General features: G+C 37.4%; 1 protein-coding gene across 1 annotated transcript; it reads left to right on the top strand.

Moving 5' to 3' along the window:
* The first annotated feature begins 6,629 nt into the window (after positions 1-6,629).
* On the top strand, positions 6,630-24,221 carry LOC131153518 (aldo-keto reductase family 4 member C10-like). The gene is made up of 3 exons (XM_058105866.1): positions 6,630-7,931; positions 9,093-9,347; positions 23,769-24,221. The coding sequence occupies exons 1-3, from the start codon at positions 7,365-7,367 to the stop codon at positions 24,033-24,035; spliced, it is 1,089 nt and encodes a 362-aa protein (XP_057961849.1). The 5' UTR covers positions 6,630-7,364; the 3' UTR covers positions 24,036-24,221.
* Positions 24,222-24,570: the final 349 nt, after the last annotated feature.

The raw sequence follows: 24,570 nt of genomic DNA, 5'->3' as shown, positions 1-24,570 counted from the left end.
GACGGATTTGATCCTTCACTAATACCTTGATTTTTTTGTAGTGTTAGGGTTCTTTGTGAGCACTAAGAGAACAATTGTGACGACTATGACACCTTGTGAGGTTTTGTTGAGTTTTTGTTTTTTTTTTGCGAGGGTCATTTACATATACTCTGAGTTCACGAAGCTCAATTTTTTTTCTTTGGATATTCTTTGCATGCTAGTCTCCTTATTTGCATTTATTAGCCTAGAGGTGTTGTCCAGTTGGGAGATATAGACATTGGTCTTGTAACCTACTCAAGACATGAGAACTAAGCCACCCTTAGAAATGAACATAATTCATGAACTCCCTTTTTTAGCTTAGTTCCCTATCAGTAGCATGAAGATGACATAAATGTTGATGATTGTTTAGCTAGCCATGGAAGAAAAATATATAAAGAAAAGAATGAGTAGAAAAAATAGAAAAAAAAAAAAGAAATGAGAAAAATACATTGAATACCTGCTCTAAATACAAAATGGTCAAGCTATGGACACAACACACCATATCCTTGCATGTGTGAAGCTTCTTCGGTTGTTCCGACGCATATGTATGGTTTCATGTAGGTTTATGAATATTCAATTTAGGGTGGTCTTGGTAGGATGTGGCGAGTAGGTGAGAAAGTGCTAGGGTGAAGTACCCGAAACCTTGTTAATAGGCTAGATTCCATTCTAATGAGACTAGTCCACTTCACTTTCATCGTTGGTTCTTAAAAGTATGTGAGATGTTTGACCATGTATGTTTTTCCTCACATACGAGAGTGATCCCGTCTTCTTGAGTTTTTTTAAGAGTATACCAGTGAGGTTGAGTCAAAACGACTGTTCTGTAGGTGTCCGAGGGTGACCTGAGTGTAACGAATCATTCACTTTACATATGCCTTGTGATTCTACTTGTTATGCTTGGATTTATATGATGATATTAACTTTGACTTGTAATTGCTGATTGATTCTCTATGGGTCATGATTTTTTGATGGCTATGCACTTTTAAGATATGTATGAGTGATTTACTTTGGAGTTTTCTTTTATAATAGAGTTATTTATGAAGGATCCTAGTTGTCATAATGTTTTATTCCTATATGTGAAATGGCATGATTGTGTTACTTGTTGACCCTACTTAATGTCCACTAAGGTTGGTGTTTGTGTGTATCGCCCTGGAAACCCTTATGAGACTATAACTCGTCCACTAGGGTCACCTAGGGGTTTAAAACCTTGTTACATATGGTAAATGCAATCGTGTTTCCCACGAAAGAGAAAGTAGATAGGAATTTGGTTATCATTTATAGTTTTCTTAGTTTTTCTTTGCTTGAGGACTAGTAAAGTGTAAGTTGGGGGTTGTGATGTGTTCCTAAAATGCACTATTTTAGGCCCCAATTTACCTATGTTTTGTTCTAATTTTCCTTGTATTTATCCTTTCTTATCATAGTTTGGAGTTATGCATGATTTGTTCATGTTTCTAAAAAATGGAGCTAAAACCAAGGAGTTAACCAACGCAAGAAGCCAAGGGAGCAATTGGGATGCAAAAGGCTTAACCAGGTGCTCAACCAAGTCCCCAAAGCCTTAGTTCATCGAAGCAAACAAGATCTTGCTCGACCATGTGGTGAGACTAGCAACCACAAGGGGCGACCAAGTCTCAAAATGAAGACTCCAAGGTACTAACTGAAGTAGAGATACTAAGAGCTTCAACCAATGGAGCGACTAGAAGATCCTGAGGCGTGACCAAGTTGGCTTAACATAAGATTGATTGAAGAATTTCCAAAGCGTTTCGACCAGTGCACAACTAGGAGATCTCGCATGTAATAACCCAAGAAATTAATCAGGGTCTCGTCGATGAACATAGGAGATTCGTCGATGAGGGAACATGAGGATCTCACCGATGAGGTCACGCCTCGTCAATGAGAAGATACTGAGAGTGGGTTTTTGACAGTTTGAAAATCATCGACGAGGAGTTCAGGTTCGTCGAAAAAATTCTTTAGGGACTCATCGACGAGATGACGTGTCTTGTCGATGAATTTGGGCCTATAAGTACTCTTTAAAACATATTTTCAGCAGAAAAATCATGCAAAACCCTTTTCTCTCTCTAGGTTTTCTTATCTCTCCTCTTCTCTCTAGAAATTCGGTTCCGTTCTTCGCCGGATTGACAATCCGAAGCTGCCACATCACTTCTGGGAAGATTCTCTTCAAATCTGCCAGAGTGGATCGTTGGTGGGGTCAACTTGGATTTCATCCCAAATTCAGGATAAGGTCTTTTATTCAATATCTGGTTTTCCAGCAGTTGTAGGAAATGTAGTAGTTGAAGAAATAATGATATTTTATTCTGAAAAATGTTGTATTCAGGGTGTTGAGTGGGGAACCCTGCGGGTGTAGGACTAGTCACAGTAGGGGACTTTTTGCAGAAATCAAGTAAGGGAAATATGCTATGTTAGAAAATCTTAGTATGATTTCAGTATAAATTATATGTTTTTACCATATTATTATTCAGAGCAGGAGTTTATATAGTTTATAAATTATGTTTAAGATGTTTTAATTATTATGTGGCATAAGAATTTGGATATAGTACATAATCATGCTTTACAGTATGTATATAGAAACATGTTTTACAGTATTTTCAGGATTATGTTTTATAGAATATATAGACAGGGAAATGCTTTAACAGTTTTTCATAATACCATGATTATACAGTTTTACAATACCATGACATACAACTTTACAGTTTACTTCAGAAATATAGATGATACAGATATAGTTTATTACAATATCATGGTTAATACAATTAATACAGAATCATGGTAAAACAGATAAATTTTATATAGTAATGTATTATATAGTATCAGACCCTGATGAACCATTACAGATCAATTTACAGAGCACGGTATAGTAGCTATATTTAGTTCAGAGTGCAACCACATTACTTAGATAGTATGTGGTATTCAGAAGTTGATCGTGCCTATGTTGTGGATAGACTCCCCTTTAGATAAGGGTTGAGAGGGTCTGTCTGACTGTCGGAATTCAGTTGACTTACCTTGGTTGGCCAGCCAGATTAGGTCCTGCCTATGGGCTACACAACCCTGTCATGAGGGGTTAAATCATGACATACATTTATCCATCTAGGGAAGCTTTCTCAGTTAATATAAGTATAAACAGATTTACAGAAACAGCAGATGTATCTATGAATGTTAGAAGTATTATGAATAGTAAATTTATAAAGTTAGATATGTTAAGCCACGTAGATAGTAGTTATATTATATGTTATTTATACTCGAATTCTTAGATTCAGTTATCCATGATATTTTTTAAATCAGATTTTATAGAAAAATAGCTCATTTGCCACACACTAGTAATAAAATATTTCGTCTTACTGAGCGATGTCTCATCCTAGTGATTTAATATTTTTTCAGGTGATCCAACTAGGCCAGCAGATCGGGCTCACAGGTAGAGGGGCTACAGTACTACCCCATCAGTAGGGTGAGCATTTTGGGTGGTTATTTTGTATAGTGCTGGTTTCAGTTGAGGGTAATTTTTGGGAACAGTTGTGTATGTATGTCTTGGAAATTGTTCAGATACTCTGGTATTGTAATATATTTGTATGGTTATGGTTTTATGAATTTAGCTTCTCGCTACTTAGGTTGTTGTAGCACAGTTTCCATAGGTCCCTTCTGGACCGAAATGTCGGTTGACTTATAATAATAGGTATCAAAGCAATGGAATTTCATAGTATATATGTAAGGAAAAAAAATCTTTATTAAATCAGGTTGTTACACTCCAGGAGCGACCAGGTTGAGGAACATTGTAGTTGAACCTTTGAATTTCCATAGCATCTCGACTAGGGTGCGACTAGGGGAAGACTAGGGTGCGACCTGGTCGACTGTGTTCGAATCCAAAACCTGTTTCGCAGGATTTTTGCCAAAACTTTCTTGATTTGAATTCAAAAGCTTGTAAACCCTTTTGGGTATAAAATCAAACTTCGAATAGGTGATTAGGGTTCTCCTTTGGCCCCTATTTGGTTAGTGACAGACCTATAGTGTCTTTGGGTGCCATTTAGATTAAATTTACAACTTTCTTTCAATTCCATGTCTGGTTCGTAATTGAATTCTTTGAAGGCCTGTGACAACCTTCAAGTTCTGAGTGCTGCTGTGTATATTAGTTGGTCCTCGACTGTAATCTCAATTGCGAGTGATAGGCCTTCGAGCTTCAATTGATGTCGTTTTTAATACTTGTCTATTTACTCCGCTTTGATTTCAATTATGCAATTTAAATCATGTCTTCACTTTCTTGCATACTTAGTTATCTGATTGTGATGAAATCCTTGGGGATAGGATAACATAGCTAGGGATTCAGTCACTTATACGAAATAGGTTATGGTTACTATAGAGGGTTCCATGTTTGCTAGATAGAGTATACCCTGGTTCTCGATCGTGCTTTGGATGATTGGTGCACCTTTGCTACTTCATGTCACTCGAGCGGTTCACTTGACCGTCGAACCTAGTACGAATGGCTGATCGGACATAGTTATCGCGAATGACAGCCTAAGCTGAATTCATTATTTGAGATTTGCTTTCTAGGAGTAATTTCAATTTAATTTCATTGCTTGTGTAATTTAGAAAACAATCCAAAAATCTTATCTTTTTCCTTTTATGCAAAACGTAGTAAACTAGGCTAAAATTGGTAAACAGCTACACCGAGTCTTTGAAGATCGACACTCGACTCACTCCTTGTTCTATTGAACTTGGGCTTAGTTAGATTATAAATATTATTTTTGGTAGTTAAGGACTCAAGCCTTGACGAGCCTACCACTAAGTATTTAAAAAAGGGGGGGGGGAGCTTTTAAATATGCAAGTTGGAATTTGAATATAAAAATAAATTTGGATGAATGAATGGAGTTTGTTCGGCTAACATGGTAATCATGTTTGCTCTGCAAAAATCTCCTCGATACAAAAATTCCTCCAAGTAATTGTTAGAACAACAAACAACATAAATGATGAGAGATAATTGTGAGAACTTTAAATTTATTTCAAGTTTTAATATACATAAATAGAAATAACGGGAATACCTTTGGGTTTTAATTGGTGCAACTCTTGCGGAAAAAAAAAAAAATGTCGCATAATAGCAAACAAATTGAAGATGGGAAGATGCACCATAAGGAGAAGGTCAATCGAATGATGAACGGTCGGAAGAATTAATCGCCCCATAGCATGATTATAATGGACTTTCAATACGTTGTTGCATTTAGTGGGGAAGTCTAATATGCAGACAAACATCACAAATGGCTTGAATCATTGGTTGGGAGGGGGGGGGGGGACATGAAAGGTATTTTTTAAAATTTTAAAATTTAACATTTTAATTTTTGTTACTTGGGGACTACCATATTTTACCCTTTGTGTTTTTAGAAGTGCTTTAATTGCAACATAAGCTACTTGTATTATAATTTCATCAAATTTAAGTTTGTAAAGCTTTATTGGACGTTACCTTGGGCTTTTGAGGCTTGATTCGGCCAATTATGCTGCTTACAAAATCACTTCCGCTATTTCGAAAAACAAAACCCGTATATTGGGATCCACAAACATATTTTCAAAATGAGCCAAAAGTCTTTTAAATAAATCACGTAATTAAAACAAAAAATCATAATTATTAGATATTAAATTCAATAATAAGTTGTTTATATGATTGCAAATGCATGAAACTATTGTTTTACCTTAGATTATGAAATTGACCCACATTGATTTCTATAGATGTTGGCAACATGCAAGCACAAGATGTGACATGTAGTGAAGTCTTTTTCTCAATCTCAATCTTTTGATAATTTAGAGAGTCTTAATCCAATAGGCTCAAATCAGGACTTTTTAAGTGATATCATGATCCCTTAGCCTTTTTCTTAGGTTACTCTAATGTCTACCATATGTAATTCGCCACATATATTCTTTTTTTTTTCTCATTTCGACTATATATCACAAACCTATTGTGTTAAAGAATTTTTTACTTTCTCATTGTTTAAGGTGTGACAATATTCTCATATTAGAGGATGACAAACCAAACTTGTTCTACTTTTCCCTATAAATACTCCAAAACCTACATTAGTACGGTCCGAAAAACTGAAGCAACTAAGCCCTCATCCTCTCTTCTACTTGTCATGATTCACTTTTGAGCTTATTCTTGAGAACTTTCATTTAGGCGCTTTCTAAAGCATCGATTACTTGCTCCTCTCCTTTTAAGAACCTTCCTCTACAATTATAAGCTAAATAAATGTTTGATGTATGTTAATGATTTGGATGTTTTTCCCATTATCACATGATTTGTAGTATGTAATTTATTGACCCAACATTCTGTAAACTTGTCATACATAATTCTCTTTAACTTATTTAGGTTTCTAAATTTTATACAATATTTTTCAAATTTCCATTCATAAAGTACCGTAACTTATTATCATCTTTATGCTATTTTTAAAACCAAAATTAATATTTTTAATAAAATAAAAAATAAATTCTAAAAATTTGTGAAATTTGAGGCCCTTGGAATTATCATCCAAATTGAAATTCCATTCCATGATTGTGAGTTGGGAGTAGGTGGTGGCTGGATTTGAAGTCCTGCCGGTTTAAGATGCAGAATTGAAAGTCGTACCCTTATTTTATTTCGTGGCAAACGTTTCCTTTGTTTCAATATCAGCACACAGTAGAATTTTCTTTTTTATAATAATTTTTTTTTTCTAATAGCAATTTGTCTTTTGCATTCTTGGGGTGAGAGAGAAGAGCACAGCTAGCTTGGGTAGGTGTTTGTTTTGTCTTTTGGGACTTCCTTGGCCTGTGATGCCGTTGTTGACCACGCCCCTCTGAATAATGCCACCATAGATTTGAAAAAAAAAGTCACAAGGCAGGTCTGGGTTTGGTAGTTTCCTTGAAACAAGGCTTGCTTGCCGGTTTTGACCACTGTAATTTCGTGCAGGGTTTCTGTCATTCCTCCTGGGGTTGATTGCTGCATTCTGGGGTTTCAGTCAAGTAAATCACCGAACGCAGGCTGTGCTTTTACATTGTTCTAGTTGTAGTTCTCTGGACTGGGAATAATTTATTTTCTCTTCCTTTGTACGAGTGAGTCTCTTTGTATCAGTATTTTTTTTTTTTTGAATTGTATTTTCTGGTTTTCTGCTTTGGTTTTTGGTTTTTTGGGGGCATTTGATCATTGGGTTTCGCTGGAATTGCGCCTATCACGTCTAAATTACGGGGTTACTACAAAATCTTTAGTGCAAATTTGTTGGAACCCTGATTGATTTGTGGGTGATTCTTGGAGTCTTTTGAGTTTCTGTAATTAGCTCTTTTGATATCTGTTCTTTTGGCTATTTGTTATTCTCAAGAAGTTGAAGGGAATGAAGGGGAAGGGTGGAACACCGGGTAGTTACTTCCTGTTAAACACTGGAGCCAAAATCCCGGCCATAGGACTTGGGACATGGCAGAGTGGTGGGGATCTTTGTGTTGAAGCTGTAAAAACGGCATTGGCAGTTGGTTACCGTCACATCGATTGTGCACATCTATATGGGAATGAGGTTGAGGTAGGGGAAGCATTAGGAGAAGCTTTCAAAGGTTCACTTGAGAGGGAGGATGTTTTTTTGACTTCTAAGCTGTACTGTACTATGAATTCACTTAATAAAATTGAAAATTCAGTTAGAGTCTCCCTTATGAACCTTGGGGTCTCATATTTGGATCTTTATCTGATGCACTGGCCTGAGAGCTCGGCGTTTCGTGATGCAACTGATCCTCCTTCAAAGTCAGCAAGTGAACATAGGCAATTTTTGAATCGATTGAAGAAAGCATGGAAAGCCATGGAAGGTCTGGTTGACTTGGGTCTGGTTCGAGCCATTGGGGTTAGCAATTTCAGTGTTCAGCAAATCAAAGAATTGCTTAACTTTGGGAAAATTGTTCCAGCAGTTAATCAGGTTTGCTCCAATCAAATTTTTTTGATGATTTTCAAGTATCTGATTTAGCTGATTCTATATTTCCAAGTTCCAACATTTTTTCATAGTTGTATTATTTGACTAATTGTCAAATAAATTCATCGGGTGTAACTTAAGTACAAAATTGATCTAAAGGCTAGAAGCCTCTGTCAATCTGGCAACCTTATCTTTGCTTGCATTTGTTTAAATTTATATCCTCCTGACACGGCTACTCTTCTGCATGTGGACACTTATAAACATATACACACTTAGCCTTAATATGCCTTTAAACCTCTAAAGAAACTCTGTACAAGGTGCTCTCTCTTCAAATATATTCACCCTCCACCATCCACCCTCACAGTGGACAAAGCATTGCCCATCTCTCCGACTCTCTCTCTCTGGTTGGCAAAGTTTAGCTATTAAACCTCAGGTAAGGTTTTTGTGCAAAGTTTGGATGTAATTTTAGCTGGAGTCTGTCACGACCTTACTCTTATCTAGCTGGAGTTTTTGCTCACAGTATGGTAATGCCATAATGGTTCATCTTCTGGTTATGGTTTTCATTACATTGTCAACTTCGGTGAGTGTACAAACTGAAAAGTAGAAGGATGCCAGCAATTAATTTCCAGCCAGTGCAGTTACTGTCATCCATAGACAATGCTTTTTTTTTTTTTTTATGTGGGAAGAGCAATAGGTTGAAGCTTGTAATTTCATCTTAGATATAAGACAAATTAGGATGGAGCCATTATCCTGGCTTAAGAAAAAGACCAGTAAAAGAACCAGAGTAAATTCATTACCCAATAGGGTGTTTCTATGTTGCTTACCTTGAAGGCTGTCTTATACTCGAGACTTTGTTTTTTTTGCATGTGTGAGAACTGAAAAGAATCCTTTCTTCTATGAACAACTGGAATAGATAATTCACAATCTGTCTTATTTAAAATGATCTCTTGTAGGAATGTGGGGCTGTTGGGAGCATGGGCTTATTAGAGCCTTTCCTTAGGGGAAGTTGTATGTGTGGCTTTAGGGTGTGTGCATATTTACCTACCTAAACAAAAGGGATGTGGGGCCTTTTTTGTATGAGGTATAATATTAAATGTTTGTTTGAGTGTGAAGCTTTTAGCCGTGTTTGTTAAGGATCTTGATTGATCTGTGATTGACTTTTATTAGGTGGAGTTGCACCCATTTTGGAGGCAAGATGAACTTGTAAAGTTCTGTCGGTTGAAAGGTATTCATGTATCTGCTCACACACCTTTAGGAGTTCCAACGTACACTCCTGGACCATCTGACAGTGGATCTGGTGGGGAAGATGAACCTGGAACGCCTCGCGTATCATTCAGGAGGTCAAGGTCTGTGCATGGGCCTATGTTGAAATTGTCAGTTGTTGCAGAAATAGCAGATAGGCATAAAAAGACTCCTGAGCAGGTACTATTAATTAACATATCTGATCTGTTGTTTAAAATTTACTCAATATACAGTATGCATATAAATTGGTTGTATGTGTGGATATTTAAGTATCTATGTGTTTTCTCCTAATTGAAAATGTTACTTAGATTATATTTTTTGCCAAAATTAGATATAGTTACAGCGAGATGAGTTTTTTATGCTTAGCTGAATCAGGATTATAATGCTCCATTTGCTTACAAAGAGTAAAATGGGAAAAAGATAATCTGGAAATATCCCCAAACTTTCGTTTTTTGCCAACCATCATAATTTCTCTGCAAATATGTACAGCCTTACTAAATTAGATTAATTACTTATAAGTCATGTTATATTATATTGATAAATTGTCTTTGATTATTGCAGCTGATTTCTTTTATTCTGAGTTATTTGGTATAGCTTATTTTAATTAGCTTATTTTAATTACCTTTACTGTGGCAATTTGGTAGATTTTTTTTTTACTCTTTTGCCTTTTCTATTCAGAATTTGGCTCAATATTGTTCATTTATGGTGCAAAATACCTGGCTAAGTTGAATATTTAAATTATGTCCCTGTTGTCATGCAATGTTACTTAAACATCAAGTATAAGAAGACAGGTTCCCTAATTCATTGATGTAGCATCGTGGATGCACTGAAGGAAGTTTAAACCAGAAAAATTCATGCAAATAATGTGCTATGCTGTTGAATTTAGTGTGTTTACTGGATCTAGCGAAAGCAAAATTTTTCCTACTTCTATGAGTCTGCAGATTCCCATCAGCTATTGAAAGGCCAAGTGAAAATCTTCTTTATCATAAAGGGTCAGCATAATCTGAATTTTTGAAAATAGCAGGCTCTTCCAAGCAATACTTGTGCAACCTTCTTATTGAAAAAGTGGCACCACAAAACCCTTGGTTTACCAAAGTTGCCCCTTGATTTGCAATTGTCTACATACATTTGCTTGGTTTTTTGCCATATTCCTGCCATTTGTGCTTAACTTAATAGCTGCATCGGTCAGCTTGGATCCCAGCCCTTCTGCTTCATTCAAAATATAAGAATATAATAACTTTAAGAGATTGAAATGCTTCTGCTAAACCAAGTGAATTTAATGCTCAATATCTAAGGAGAGCTAACTGCAGCTTCAAATTCTCTGCGGAGATTTTTTTTTTTCTTTTTTTCTTTTTTTGAACTTGAATTGAAACCTTTAACTAGCACACTGATAATCTGTGGAGCCATAATGTTGCACTTATTGTGATTTTTAGGGCATATAAGGGTATTTAGTGTGGATTATTTTATGCAGGTGAGCTTTGGGGTTTTGATATGAGCAAGGCAAAAATGGTGTTGTGGTATCGTGTTTGGTTTGCTATCCTTGGGTTTTGTGGAAGTAGAATAATCATAGAAATATTTAGGGACCACATTGCGCTAGGTCATTTGCTTTGGAAGAGAGGGGTTTTCATTGCTTCTCTTTAGGCTAGACCTTCTGATGTGTAAATTGAAATTTCTTCGTGCGAGTTTGGAAGGCAGCTTGTGTAAATTTATTCTTTTTGACTGCCTGAGGGACTTCTTGTTTTCCCTTTTGTTTTGTAATCTTCTTGTTCTTCTCAATAAACTTCTTTTTGTACGACAACCAAGCCTCAAGTCCTACTTGGTAGACTCGGCTATTTGAATCCTTTTTTGCCATTCTGTATGTTCTAGGGACTGGCTTGGTGTGGTAGCAACAGCAACACAGGTGGGTTACTAAACTTTTTTTTCTGTCACAAAAAGAAAGACCACATTTTAATTTTGTTAGTTAGAGCTGCTGTCTAATTATTCTTAAGTTAAAAGGCTGTATACAAATTAACTGTACCTACAAGTGTGTGTCTTACGAGTAACTCCTAAAAGAGGGAGGTATTCATCATCAACTTTTCTGGGTAGACCATGCAAATAAAATCTTCCGTCACACCCAAAATATTATTTAGCAATCTTGAAAATGGATAAGAATCACTGCCAAAACCTATTGCTTATGTGCAAAGTTATGTATCAGCATAATTGAATACCTATTTATGTGCTAATGGGAACTCTTTTTATCAGAGCAGTATGCTGCCTGGTTGTGGGTTGTCACCATGTGACCTATAGGCCATGGGTTTGAGGCGTGGAGACAGCCTCTTGCAAAGATGCAAGGTAAGGCTGTGTACTATAGACTCATCATGATTTGCCCCTTCCCTGGACCCCATATACATGGGAACTTTGTGGACTGGGCTGCCCCTTTTTACACTGTCCAAGGATAATTCGTAGAATCTTTAGGTAGGACTTGTTTCTATCATTTACGCTGTTGTTAAAAAGGCACCAAGGGGTGCCCACTGTTTGTTAGTATGATAGGAAATGGTTGATCTTGTATATTCTCTCTCCTAATTGAGAGTGATGGATTCTTTGTTGATCATCGATTGAACTTCATACATTTCATACTTGACACAACATTACACATTTAATCCTAAAGGAATATCAGTGCTTTGCAACATCCGATTCTGACAAATCATATACAATTACATGAATACTTGAGGAAAATAGTGATTTGCAATGGTCCATTGATAGATTCTTTAGGACTTCCTTTAAAAATTGCCACAATAATTGTTACATGGTTTCACATGCATCCATATATTTTTTCTGGTGTCACTAGTTTGCTTGGGACAGCTTTTGATTAGAAGTCCATTCGTAGTGTGAAATTATTGTTAAGCTGGCCTTGAACTGTTTAGTTGGTAAATCATATTCTTAAAGTTTAAATTTTGAATCTAAAATCACCACAACAGAATCAGAATCTTCCATGTAGCAACTTAAACTGAAAATATCTGAGCTGAAATAGAGAGGTAGAAGAAAGAAGAAATGGAAGAAGAAGAAGAGTATTAGAGACTGCTGGATGTTATCCTAGATGTGATTTTACATTGTAGAATTACTCTTATTCCATAATCTTTCCAAATGGGCTCCAACAGCGGTGATGTAAAACAATAGATGGGAATGGGGAGAGATGAAGGGAGAACAGAGAGACAGATAAGTACACTTTTTTGCACCAGGGGTATAAAGTCTTGAATTTCAAATTAATTTCTAAATCATCGATCGTAATCCATTGCATAACATAGGTATATAAAGACATATATAAACAAAGAAATAAAAATTTAAACCTAGAAGTACTGCTTCCCTAATGTATAAAATCCTAGATCCTGCTAATTTGTGGACCAGTAAAATACTATCACAAAAATTCTACGAAAATAAAGTGAGAAAATTACGAAAAATCCCAAAGATCTTGAATCTCTTGATAATCTTTGGCCTTGTTTTTCAAACTCCATCATGTGGATTTAGGCTGACAGGAACTATGTGGGCTCTGACATGGCTCAACTGAGTGTTGGGCCTGCTATCCCGAGTCCTGAGCCTAGCTTCTGTCCTTTTGCTAAAGATAAAGAATACATTCTCTACCCTAATCAGCCAATCTGAGCTTTCCATTTACTACTCGTGACTCATCCAATTCACAAAGTGGTTGTGTTCTAATGTAATTGGTGATCTAGATAGAAAGGGATGTATCCTTTACCTAAAAGAAAATGACGAGAAAAATTTTGACATCCTTGGCCTAGAAACACTATCTAAGCCTGAGTCCATCCTTGAAAATGTAAAAGGATATAATTTATTATAGTTATAGCAAATCCTGATTATTTTGGCTAAGACCTAAGAAATATTATAATAATATGAGCTAATTATGATAATAGCACTATAAAAGTGCCACTGCATTGGGCATGGACTAAATTATTAGGGTTCTACCTCGGGCTGAGTTTTGGGGAGCCTACAAAACTGTCTACAGTTGGCTGTTGGGTCTAAATTTGTGACTAAGCCAGCCTATTGACTAGGCTGGTTGCATCTGGCTAGGAAGATACAAGCTATTATAGATAGATCACCCTATAAGTAAATAAAATGTGCTAGTAAAAACAAAGCATGAGCACCCCACTCTAGTCCATGGTTACAAGTTCTTAGGATCTTCCCAAGGAACAGGGAAGCTAAAAAGTCTAGACCTTTGTACCATGATCATATATGCTATATCTATTTTCTCGGCAATGTCTTTTTAGACTAGTCATTATTAAATTATTGTCTGAGATGAAAATACACCCCACATTGGAGAAAAATATCTGTTATAATCAGTCTGATTGACTTTTAGTGCATGCAGTAAACAGGACTTCCTAAAGAAATAGAAAATTCCATGTGGTGTTACGAAAATCCAAACTAGAATTACTTCGTTAAGTTAATTTTATGAATAATTTTTCTCCATTTAATTTGGTTTGGAGATATTTTCTTTGTTGAATTGAATCTTATTAAATCTGTTTTTTGCTACCTAGATTAATGTTTTCCTTGGTCTTCTCTTTTCCTTAGTTTACAACACTCTTAACCTCAATTACATTGCTCTTTCATATAAGCATATGTATACTCATCTGAATTGAGCAACCCCAGACCATCTTTGCCTGTTTTCTCTATCTTATCTTGAACTGTTGTCAACTTATCTCTTATGTATATACAATAATTTCTTTGGCATAAGAGGCAGGATCGTTGGCCTGTAATAGTCTACTATTCCATTTTGATATTTGTGCATTAATTTTAAATTTTTTTTTCCAATTTTAGGAGGAATATTAAATGGTCAAGAAATTCTTAGTACTAGTAGACCTTGGATTAATTATGCAAACTGAAGGTTAAATTGAAGATGTGATACATAGAGAGTTAATGAAGGTTGGATGAAATGAAGGATTGCTTCTGGGGTCTTGTGTATACATTAAAATTAAAAGGAGAGTTGTAGAGGACAACTATAAGACCAACTATGCTATATGATATGGATCAGAATCTTTTTTCTTTTTTTGATAGGAAAATAAAATTATATTAATGAGAGAAGAATCTACAAGAGGGAGAATGAGATATCTCCCAGAGAAAATCAGGAACAAACCAGAAAAAACAACTAAAACCTACAGAAAAAATGAGAAAATCAACAAGCTGACACATTCCTCCAATCTATTTGAATCTCCTGGAAACTATTTCCTCTGAAAAACCAAAGACCAATGCACCACAGTGATGCTGAATACTGGATCTTATCCCAGATCAGCTCCCAAATTAACTTTTTTTTTCCTGGAGAATATCCGTGCATTACATTCCATTCATATCCCCCATAAATCTGCAAACAAACCACACCTCCATAAGGCTGCCTTATCCTTTTTCTACCAAAACCTGCAAGAGAAATGGCTAGTTAATCTTCCACTGAAACAGGGCATACTTAACTCTCCCTCATAATACCAAACAGCTAATTCCAAATCCTCCAAGTGAAAAATCGCAGTGTAAAAGGAGATGAGAAACTGTCTCAGAGTCCTTGAAACAGAGCACAAACATCAGGAGAAAGAGGAGCCTTGGTCTTCCATGTCATAGGAAAGAATGGAAATGAAGAATTAGAATGGATCATAAATTCAGAAATTTTTTTTTTTAAGAATACACTCAACTTATCCAAGGATCAAAAGCAAACATCTCTCCTTGATGAAAGATTACTTCCATTCAATAAATATAGCAAAGAAGACGACGATTCCATCTTTCTATCATTAAGAGGTCTTCTAAAATGGAGATCTCAAGAAACCAAAGGACTACTCAAATCCTCAACAAGAAAAATATGGCTCTGTTTTGCTCAGCACTCAATCGAAAGAGACAAGGGAAAGAAGTAGACAAAACTACATTACCGAACCAAGGGTCTTTCCAAAAGTGGATATGTGACACCCGCCCCACCACAAGTTTAGTTTGAGAGGTAAAGGATAAATATGAGAAATGGACCTCCACAGACTTCCCAGAGAACACCTTAAATTACTTTTGGTATCCCACCCATTCTCATCCAACCCAAAGTTACTTCTTATAACTCCATGCCGAAGGAAAGATTCTTCTAGAGGGAAGAGCCATAAACTTTCAGCTAAAAAGGTGGTGTTTTTAGCCACCAACTTACCTAGATCCAGCCCTCCCTCATTAGGTCTACAGGCCTTGTCCCATCTAACTAAGTGATCCCTATGATGGATTAGAATGTTGGGCAATTAAGAAACAACATATCCAAAATAAAAGTTTCTGAATGAGAATGCTGAGGTGGATGAGTAGTATAACTCTAAAAAGATAAATTAAAGAATAAGACGTGTCAAGATAAGGTAAGGGAAGGGCTGCCCTTGAACGTTTGGAGATATTTCCCTATATTGTGCATAATTGCAGACAAGGATTTATGCAGCTGACTCCGCCAGTTCGCCTAGTCAGACTTAAGGCTTAGTTGTTTTTGTTGCATTATCTAATACAATCTCTCCTTATGAATAATTGATGCTAACTGATCAATTATAACACAATCATTTAATATGAACATATATGCACAAATATGGAGGCTTGAAGTTCCCAGGAAATAAGTCCCATAGAGCTTAGCCCTTCATGAGATTAGGTGACTTCTCTTCTCAAAATTGACCATTGACTTAAACTACTGTTGCCTTTTCTTATAGCTAAATGCTAAAGCCATATTTCGTGTAATAGCAATGCTTTTCAGTGCTGTTACAAACAACACAAAAGCCTATAATGCCTTCAAAAAATTTTAGTGCACATTTTCTTCTGGTGACACTTGCAATTATGTTAGAACCTATTCCAACCTTAAGTCGTCCATAAACCCAGGTTCTCTTTTCCACCCTTACAAATCCCAAATGCAGTGGATAGTCACAACCTTACTCAATCAGGCAACTGTGAGGGCAGAATGATTATCAATTATAGTCCATCCTAATCAAGGGTGAAAGAAAACTTTATAGAAGGCACCAAGGGGGTGACCCCTGAGAAGAGAGAGAATTTACAGAGAAATATTGTCAACAAAATCAATGGCAGCTTGACAATTCACAAAATGCTGCCCATTAACTGAAAGAACAGCATCTTAAGCCAGCAATCCCCTTAACAGTGTTCAAGGAGGAGGAGAGACCCCAGGTGGAGGGTGGGGGTGGGGGGAAGGTGAACGCTTACAGAAGCCCTAACCAGCGAAAAAACAATGATGGATCGATTCAATAATTGTTTTCCACTCCAGATCAGTCAAGATACCCCTCTGCGCCAAGCAAAAGAAGCAACCTTAGTGGGAGCTATAGTTTTCCAAATGGCATTCCATGGTAACAGATGGTTTTCAATTGTGCAGTGACTTGATTTTAAGATTCTATACAATGATCGCACTTAGGAATCCCATTCTTATTTTGTTCCATTTTGCACCATTCTTCCCCTGCTGACAATTTGAGGATCTGTACACCAGCTCCTTATCCTGGGTCTGTCCAACAGGAGGCACATCCCACATAACTCCAATGCCTTACAACAGTTAATGAGGGCTTGAACCCAATTTTTCAACCAGCAGGAACAAATCTGGTTACTGCAGTTTTAGAGGGCTCTCCAGACCAACCGCCAACGTTCATGCCATAAGAAGACAGGAATCTCATTTGCTGACAGTAAAAGAGAATGTTCCAAGAAACTCTTCCAACCTTTTCTAGTGTTCGTCTACTAATCCACCTTTGTGGCTTCCTTCCTTCCTTCATAATCAACCCATGATTATCACACCTGTATTTTGCCTCAATCACCTCCCTCCACAACTCCTCATTCACCATAAATCTCTATGATCACTTCCGCATAAGGCATTGTTAAACTAACCAAACCTTCAATTCCCAAACCTCCCTTCCAAAAAGGTTGTTTGACCACTCCCTGCTGGACCCAGTGGTACTTGACCACCTCTTTACTACTGCTGCACAAAAACTTTATTTGAATCCCTTCAAGCCTACTGAGAGAGTCATAAAGTGTGCGGGTGCTTTTGATGAGGGTGATTCTCCCTTTCAAAAGGTGCTCAAGTGCTTGAACTCATCCTTGCTGCTGCCTCACAAAACCTTCTTTGAATTTCTTCAAACCTCCTTGCCACTGAAGTCTGAACTGGGATACAGAAAAGTACACTGGTAGCTATGAAACAGTACTCTTGATGAAGTTGATTCTCCCTTCTTTTGTACCCAGAAATTTCCTTTCAAATGTCTCTACCACTGTGTCGCAAATTCCTCTGTCCTCAAATTTTGATCTCCAATGAGAGCTCCAAATAAGTCTGAGAGGGTCCCTCCCCACTTTGCACCCCAACACATTGGCAAGCCCCTCTTTATTGGCCCCTCCCTCTATTGAAATTAACTTTCTATTTCCAGATTCACCTTTAATCTAGAGATTGCTTCAAAACAAACGCAAGAGGGACGTGAAATGTATAATTTCTTTCGTACCTGCACAACAGCGGCCTGTAGTGTCATCTGCGAATTGCAGATGAGAAATAACCTTCCTACTGCCATACACTGCTCCTGCAGAGAAACTGGTGATGAGGTCATTATCCACAGCACAACTCAACATTTAGCTGAAAAACCTCTGTTAGCAAAATATAGATAGAGGAGTGAGGATCTCCCTGCCTTCAACCAATTGAAGAATGAAAAAAGGGATCTCTCTAGTTTTGTCAATAATGATAGAAAATGGTGTAGAAATGCACTTCCCGATCCAGCAGCTGCACCAATTTCCAAAACCCATTCCAGTTTCCAAATCCTGTTTACATCATGCCCAGAGTACCCTCCTTTATTTTGTTATCAACCACCTTGTTAGCAATCTAGAATTTGCTCTTTCACAAATGTGTTCTTGTATGGACTCACAACCTCACCCATCAATTTCTGTAACCTGCTGGTGAGCAAATCTGGGAGCAGTTTATAAACACATCCCACCAAAATGATGGATTTGAAGTCCTAAATGCACATTGGTCACTCTTCTTCTTCAGGATCAGGATGACAGAATTGTTATGAAGGCTGTTATTCCCCCCATGTTGTGTTCACTACCTTGAGCTGATATCTTCCAGCAAGCCCCAAAATTCTTGAAGAGAGGCCATGAGTGCCCATCAGGGCTGTGAGCTTTATCCCATTGCACTCCTTCAGGGCTTCCAACATCTCATCTCTGCTGAACGGCCTCTCTGACCATCATCCTAATTCTTCCTTAATTGTAACAAGTCCATGCATTTTAACCGTAGGCTCCAACCCACCTGCTTCGAGAAAAGCTCCTTGCAGAAGTTTCAAATAGCCCCTTTCACCTCTTTGTGCTCTTCAAAAATCCTGTCCTCCACCCTAACCTTACTAATAAAGTTATACTTACTGTGAACGTTTGCTATCTGGTGAAAGAATTTCATATTCTTGCCCGTTTTCCCTGAGCCAAATAGCCCTGGAATCTTGTCTTCAAGAGATTTCCCTTACGCCCACAGAAGAGGGCTCTTTTGTTGGCAAAGAATCTTCTCTCTTTCCCTGCTGAAATCCCTACCTCAGCCTAATTTTTTTGAATAAATTCTCCTTTCTAGCAAAAACCCCCTTGTTCCATTTCTTAATTTCGTATTTCAAACCCCTCTGTTTAGGGCACACCATCTAACTCATATACAATGGTCATTCCTTCCAGAAACCCTCCTCAAGCTATTTGAACCCTTTTGCCTTTGCCACATGTTTGCAAAACAAAACGGTATAGGGTCTCTCAAGCCTCCGGTCTCCAATAAGATGGGATGATGAGATGCCAGCCTGGGAAGGAGCTTCTGAATGGTATTTGAAAAGCGTTTTTTCCATTGGGATGATACAAGAAACCTCTTAATTTTCAAAGGAAAAGGATTTTCCTTGAGACTAGGTCATGTTAACTCTCTGCCAGACAACAGTGAAACAAACAATTATTATCGACATAATCTCTGAATCATCTTGAATCATCTGTGTCCTTTCTATCCCCACTCTAACTCGAAATAGGACCGTCTTGAAATCCCCTCCCAGAACCCCGGGCTAATTCTGCCACTTCCTTGCCTTGCTAAGCCTGTAATGCAGTAAAGTTCTTCTTATAGCTTTGCAAGGGTCATACTGCCCTGGGAATTTCCATAAGAAGTCTACCCCCATATCTGGAAACAAGATCAAGGATACCCCCAGGAGGAAATACTGCAAGAGAAGACTTCCACAGGACTTATAATCCAGCAGTTGTGCCAATAGCAACGGATTACCTTTCCCATTTTTGACAGCCCATAAACCCCTTAACACAGCATCATTAACAGATTACAACTCTGTTAGTTCAAATAATTTCAGCCCTCAATTCCTTGAAAACGTTCTTCACCACTACCCCTCTTAACATTGTTCAAATCCCTAGCAGTCTGAAATAATTCATTTTGGCATAACTACAATGTAGATCCCCCTGACCCCTTTGCCCATCCTGTTCTTTTCCCCTCCTGCATTCCCTCTTATAATTAATTGAAATTTCCAATCTCTCAAGTTCACCCTTAGAGCCGCTGCCACTTGCAGTGACTTTTTTTCAGACAATTCCTGTTCCCGTTCCCTCTTTTTTCAATATATTAAAAATGCTTAGTAAGCTCTATTGTCAATCCCCTTGAAAGAAATCAACACTACTTTTCTGACAGATTTTAACCCTTTAGGACCCAGCTAGAAACCAAATCATCAATGATCCCCTTGTTCCCTTCAGTCAGAATTTCTTAGAGTCAAAAGTCCTCAAATGGTTAACGCAAGCCACCATGATTTCTTTTCATTTCATGATGATTGCCAAACACACCTATTTTCTAGATGCTTTCTAACTGGCATGAGCGACTTCCATACAGCTAAGTTCAACCCCTACCTATTCCTCCTCGCTGCTGGCAACGCCTGCACACAATCATCTCCATCAACTGGTAGTTCTCTTATTTCTTATGTCCCTTCCTCAACCTCCCCAGTTCCTGAGGCATCCTGCTGCACCATCAGCACACCTTCTGCAAGCTCCTTGGTCCCTTCCTCAATGCTCTCAGTTACATTGCTGTCCACCTGTAGAACAGTACCCTCCTTTTGTATGAGAGTGATGGCGGAAGCTCTGAAAGAAGAAGAAGATGGCAAGCTGACTCACATATTGATATGCCAGCTTCTTTTTCAAGAGACATGGGCTCTTTACCTTTGAAATCCTTGAAACCCTTGAACGATATCATTTGTTGTTTTGCTAGATGGAAAAAAGGCTGGGCCTGGAAAACACTCTTAAAGGAATGGGTTCACTTGGGCTCACCCTATTTAATCTGTTGAAGCCTTCCCCAATTCTTTGAAGGAGCTCACCACCGAAGGCCTGGGAAAAGTGGCTGGTCCATTAAATTTGAAAATCCCTCTCATTTTACAGCTGTCCATTTTGCATAGACTTCTCTCAACAGGAAATTGTAAGCACTTGAATTGTCCCCAACCTTTGACCACCCATGTGTGATCTGTGTAAAACTGCTCGAGGCATCACAAATGAATCCTCCTTTGGGATGGAGGCAGCAGTTTGGGTATGAACCTCTTGTCTCTAGCTTGCCCTTCACATCCATCTCCTTCCTCTGCTGCCCTCAGAAAGCAACAGCTGACCAACACTGGTTTTTTGACATCAACAGGGACAGGACACCCAGTTAGAGTCTGTTTGTGCATGATCAACTTGCATTCTCACTCTTGTTTTTAAAATCCTCCACCAACCATTACCCATAAAACCTCAGGAAAGAAAATGAAGCAAGGACCTCCTTATTAGACTCTTAACAGCTCTATCATCATCCATACCTTGTTTTGCCTCAGTTCCAACAGGTAGACTTAGCCCTCCTCTCTCTAATAATGTTTCAACATTGTGTTTGATCATGAGATGTGTGGTCAAACAGTTGATTTGCTAATCCATATTTTGGAATTTGGAATGAGTGGACAACCTTCTAAATCAAGCAATTTCATTAAATAATAGATTAGCAAAAGGGGCCTTTGAAAAATAGAGCATCATGAGTTAGCTAATTTAAATTGTTTGATTAATTATGATGCTAAGGGTTGAAAAGGTTGCTTTTTAATTAATTTATTTATATATGTCTAGCTCTGTTGGGTTTTTGGATTGAGTTACTTATTTCCTTCGTTTGTAGGGTTTTTATTCTTTCTTTGGAGGACTGATTGTCTTCCTTTTGATTGTATTTCTTTTTCTTTCTTATCTTTCCTAATGAATTTATTTTGCAATAATAAGTCACCTCAAATTACTTGAAATCTTGAAGGCATTCTGTTTGTCCACCTTGATCCTACATTTTGGCCATTAGTGTTCCAGAGTCACTTCAACAACACTGCTACTTCCAAGAGTTTTGAGGTAAAAAAAAAGTAACAACTACAATGATGAGGAGACTGCTAGTGTCTAAATGTCTTCTTTATAATCAAATGTAATTCTAGAGGAGGCCAAGATAAAAGCAAACAAAAACGTATGTATTATCGTGGTTGCATTTTACATCAAGTGGAAATCATGTTTTAGCTGTCAACTTTGTCATTATTGAAAAATTATATTGTATAATTGAAAAGATATATTATTAGATGTCATACACTGTAGAAGTGTGTGCTCAAAAATCCCAAGCACTGCTTGAAAATATCGGTCCAAAATCAAGAGATTTTGCTTTGTAGGAAAAGTTTTCTTGTGTCTATGCAATAATGCTTCAAAGGCCACGGTCAACCTTTGTTCAGTCAGAGAGTACTAATGTTTAGATGGGGTCCATGGAATAACTTTAAAAAAGGTAGAAGAAATTTAAAAATATGTTCTCAAATTTAGGTAGCATCAGCTGGTGGTTCTTCTGGTAAAGAGTAAAGGCCATAGAGCTTCTTTTGGATCCTATTTTATCATTTAAGTTATAAGCTTCTTGGAACTTTATATGTTCAGGAAATGGACTTGTAGTTGTTCTTGGGCTAGCTGATTTACTCAGGCTACCACAAGGAAGCAGATGAAATTGCCAAGATATGTCGAGGGCCTTCACTTGAAGATTGTACATGTAACCAAATAAGCAACGCATGCTTCAATTAAGATTTGTTAAGAAAATTAATTCATCAAATATAAAAAGGAATAAAATTGGTCACCTTGAAGTTAAGTAAGAAGCATGAGAAAAGATTAAAAAAATGGAGTTTGAACATTCACTATAGTAGTTCAGACCTTAGCACCAAATGGCTGTGTTTTTACATGGCAAAACATTTCAATATTTGGGGTCAAATGTAACTACTCCACAATCAACCCATCCCCCACAGCGGTCGGGCAGGCCACCTTCCCTAGGTTCTATTTGTACTAGTTTATAGGACGGCACAGAAAATAATAATAATAATAATAATAGACCAGCAATTATTTTTGTCCCTCGAGCTACTTGATGAGGACTCCCCTAATTGCAAAATTCATGTTAGCTATTGAATACTTCATAGTAATTTATGAGTTGCTAATAAGTTGAGATAGGTTAGCAGCATATACACTATTTATTTAAATGCAAATTATCCAATTACAAATCAGGACCATACTAATTGTAACTGTTACCATTTTCAAATTAATTTTCTTATTCACATGATTTCAAATTTTATGTGAAAAACCCAACCACACACATTCATATGATTTTATTCAATAGGGTTGTAAGAGTCTGGACTTTAGTTGATTAGTGGCCTAGGTCATGAGTACCTGCATATTTGGGTGATAATTTTACCGGATTCTATGCTGTCACTTTATGACCATGCAGAAGCACATGTAGAACTCATGCTGGAGTCATCTGGTTGATTTTCCTAATAATCTGTGCATTTGAGTTGCTTACACGCACGCGCACGCGCACGCGCACGCACATGCACGAATGGCACTCTTGAAACTGCCCATTTTTCTCAATTTCTGCTGTCTTTCAAAGCATGTCTCCCTGTAAGCACTTGCATGAATTGCGTTTTTATCTGGCTGGTTTTGAACTTGTTTCCCAATGACACAGGCCACCAGAACTTGAACAAGAGGATCATGAATTCAAAACTGGAACTACGTGTTTGGCACTAGGAATAAAATAGAATTGAATCTATTTACTCGTATTCTTGATTAAATTTTTTATCCCACTCCAAACACATTTCATTTTGCGAACAAACTTGACAGAAGACCAATTCATAAAATGGAGGGCTAGTTCACTAATTTTGAATATCATGAATGTCATGACGTTTTTGCCAAAATAACTGATCTTCCTCTTCTTGCTTTGAAATATTGCATGATACAGTATTGCATGTGCCTAGGGGTACAATCGGGTTGGTTCGGTTCGGTTGTGGGTCAAATCGAAAATTGAATCGAAATCGAATTTATTATCCATGGAGAGTCGGACATTCGGCGGTTTGGTTATGATTTTTTCGGTTTTTAACCGATTTTCTAAATATTCAACAATTATTTTTCACAAGAATTGTTGAAAATTTATTGGGCATTTTGATTTTTTATAATGTTTCAAACCGAATATCGAAGAACCGAACTGCTTGTGATTTCGGTCCGGTTTTCGATTTTGTCGGTAATTTTTGTACACCCCTACAGGTGCCCTTCCTTGCATATAATTCTTGTTTCCAAATTTACATATTTGTTCACCGTGATCTGTTGTAGGTCATTCTGCGGTGGGGGCTTCAAAGAGGAACCAGCGTGTTGCCTTGCAGCCTGAAACCTGAGCGGATAAGAAAGAACGTAGACATTTTCAGTTGGTGTTTGTCTGATGATGAGTGGAATCGGCTGAACGGGATTGAGCCCCAGGTTTGTCTATTCGGAAATGGACTTCTGACTAATCTTGCAGAGGGTGGCTTTGTCTCTGGGGGTGGAGGAGGTCCCCTTCAGGCCGTGCGAGAGTTGGAAGATGATGTGGAATCCAATGCTTGATGTTTCATAATTGTAGCACAATATAATATAAATTCTTTGAGATGTTATTCTGCTGATTTAAAATGTGTTGGTGTTATGTCATGTCATAATCCCATTGTTTGTGTAAATTTTTCTGTATTATGGATCCTGAATTACTATAAAGTCGAACGGTATATTATTAATAAAGTTGATCTGCTTCCCTTCCCACATGGATATTCCCTCCTGTTAAGGTGCTTTTGTAGAGAGGATTTTTCTTATGAAAATGTTGGTTATGATTGGACATTTTTATGTTAATAACCCTATATTTTCTTCCCCCATCTTTGTGCTTTTTATTCGAACCGTGTCCTCCTCATATTTCCTTTAATTCATTTATTTACTTGTAGATTACGAAGTTATATTACTCTCTCTCGTTCTCTCTCTGTTATTTACTTGTAGATTACGAAGTTATATTACTCTCTCTCTCTCTCTCTCTCTCTCTCTCTCTCTCTCTCATATTTGTAAAATAGATAAATTATTGAATTTTCTGATTAAATTGAAGGGCTGGAAACACACCTCC

The sequence above is a fragment of the Malania oleifera genome, chromosome 4 (assembly GCF_029873635.1).
Source record: "Malania oleifera isolate guangnan ecotype guangnan chromosome 4, ASM2987363v1, whole genome shotgun sequence".
Taxonomy (NCBI): Eukaryota; Viridiplantae; Streptophyta; class Magnoliopsida; order Santalales; family Ximeniaceae; genus Malania; species Malania oleifera.
This window is presented reverse-complemented; position numbering and strand designations above follow the sequence as displayed.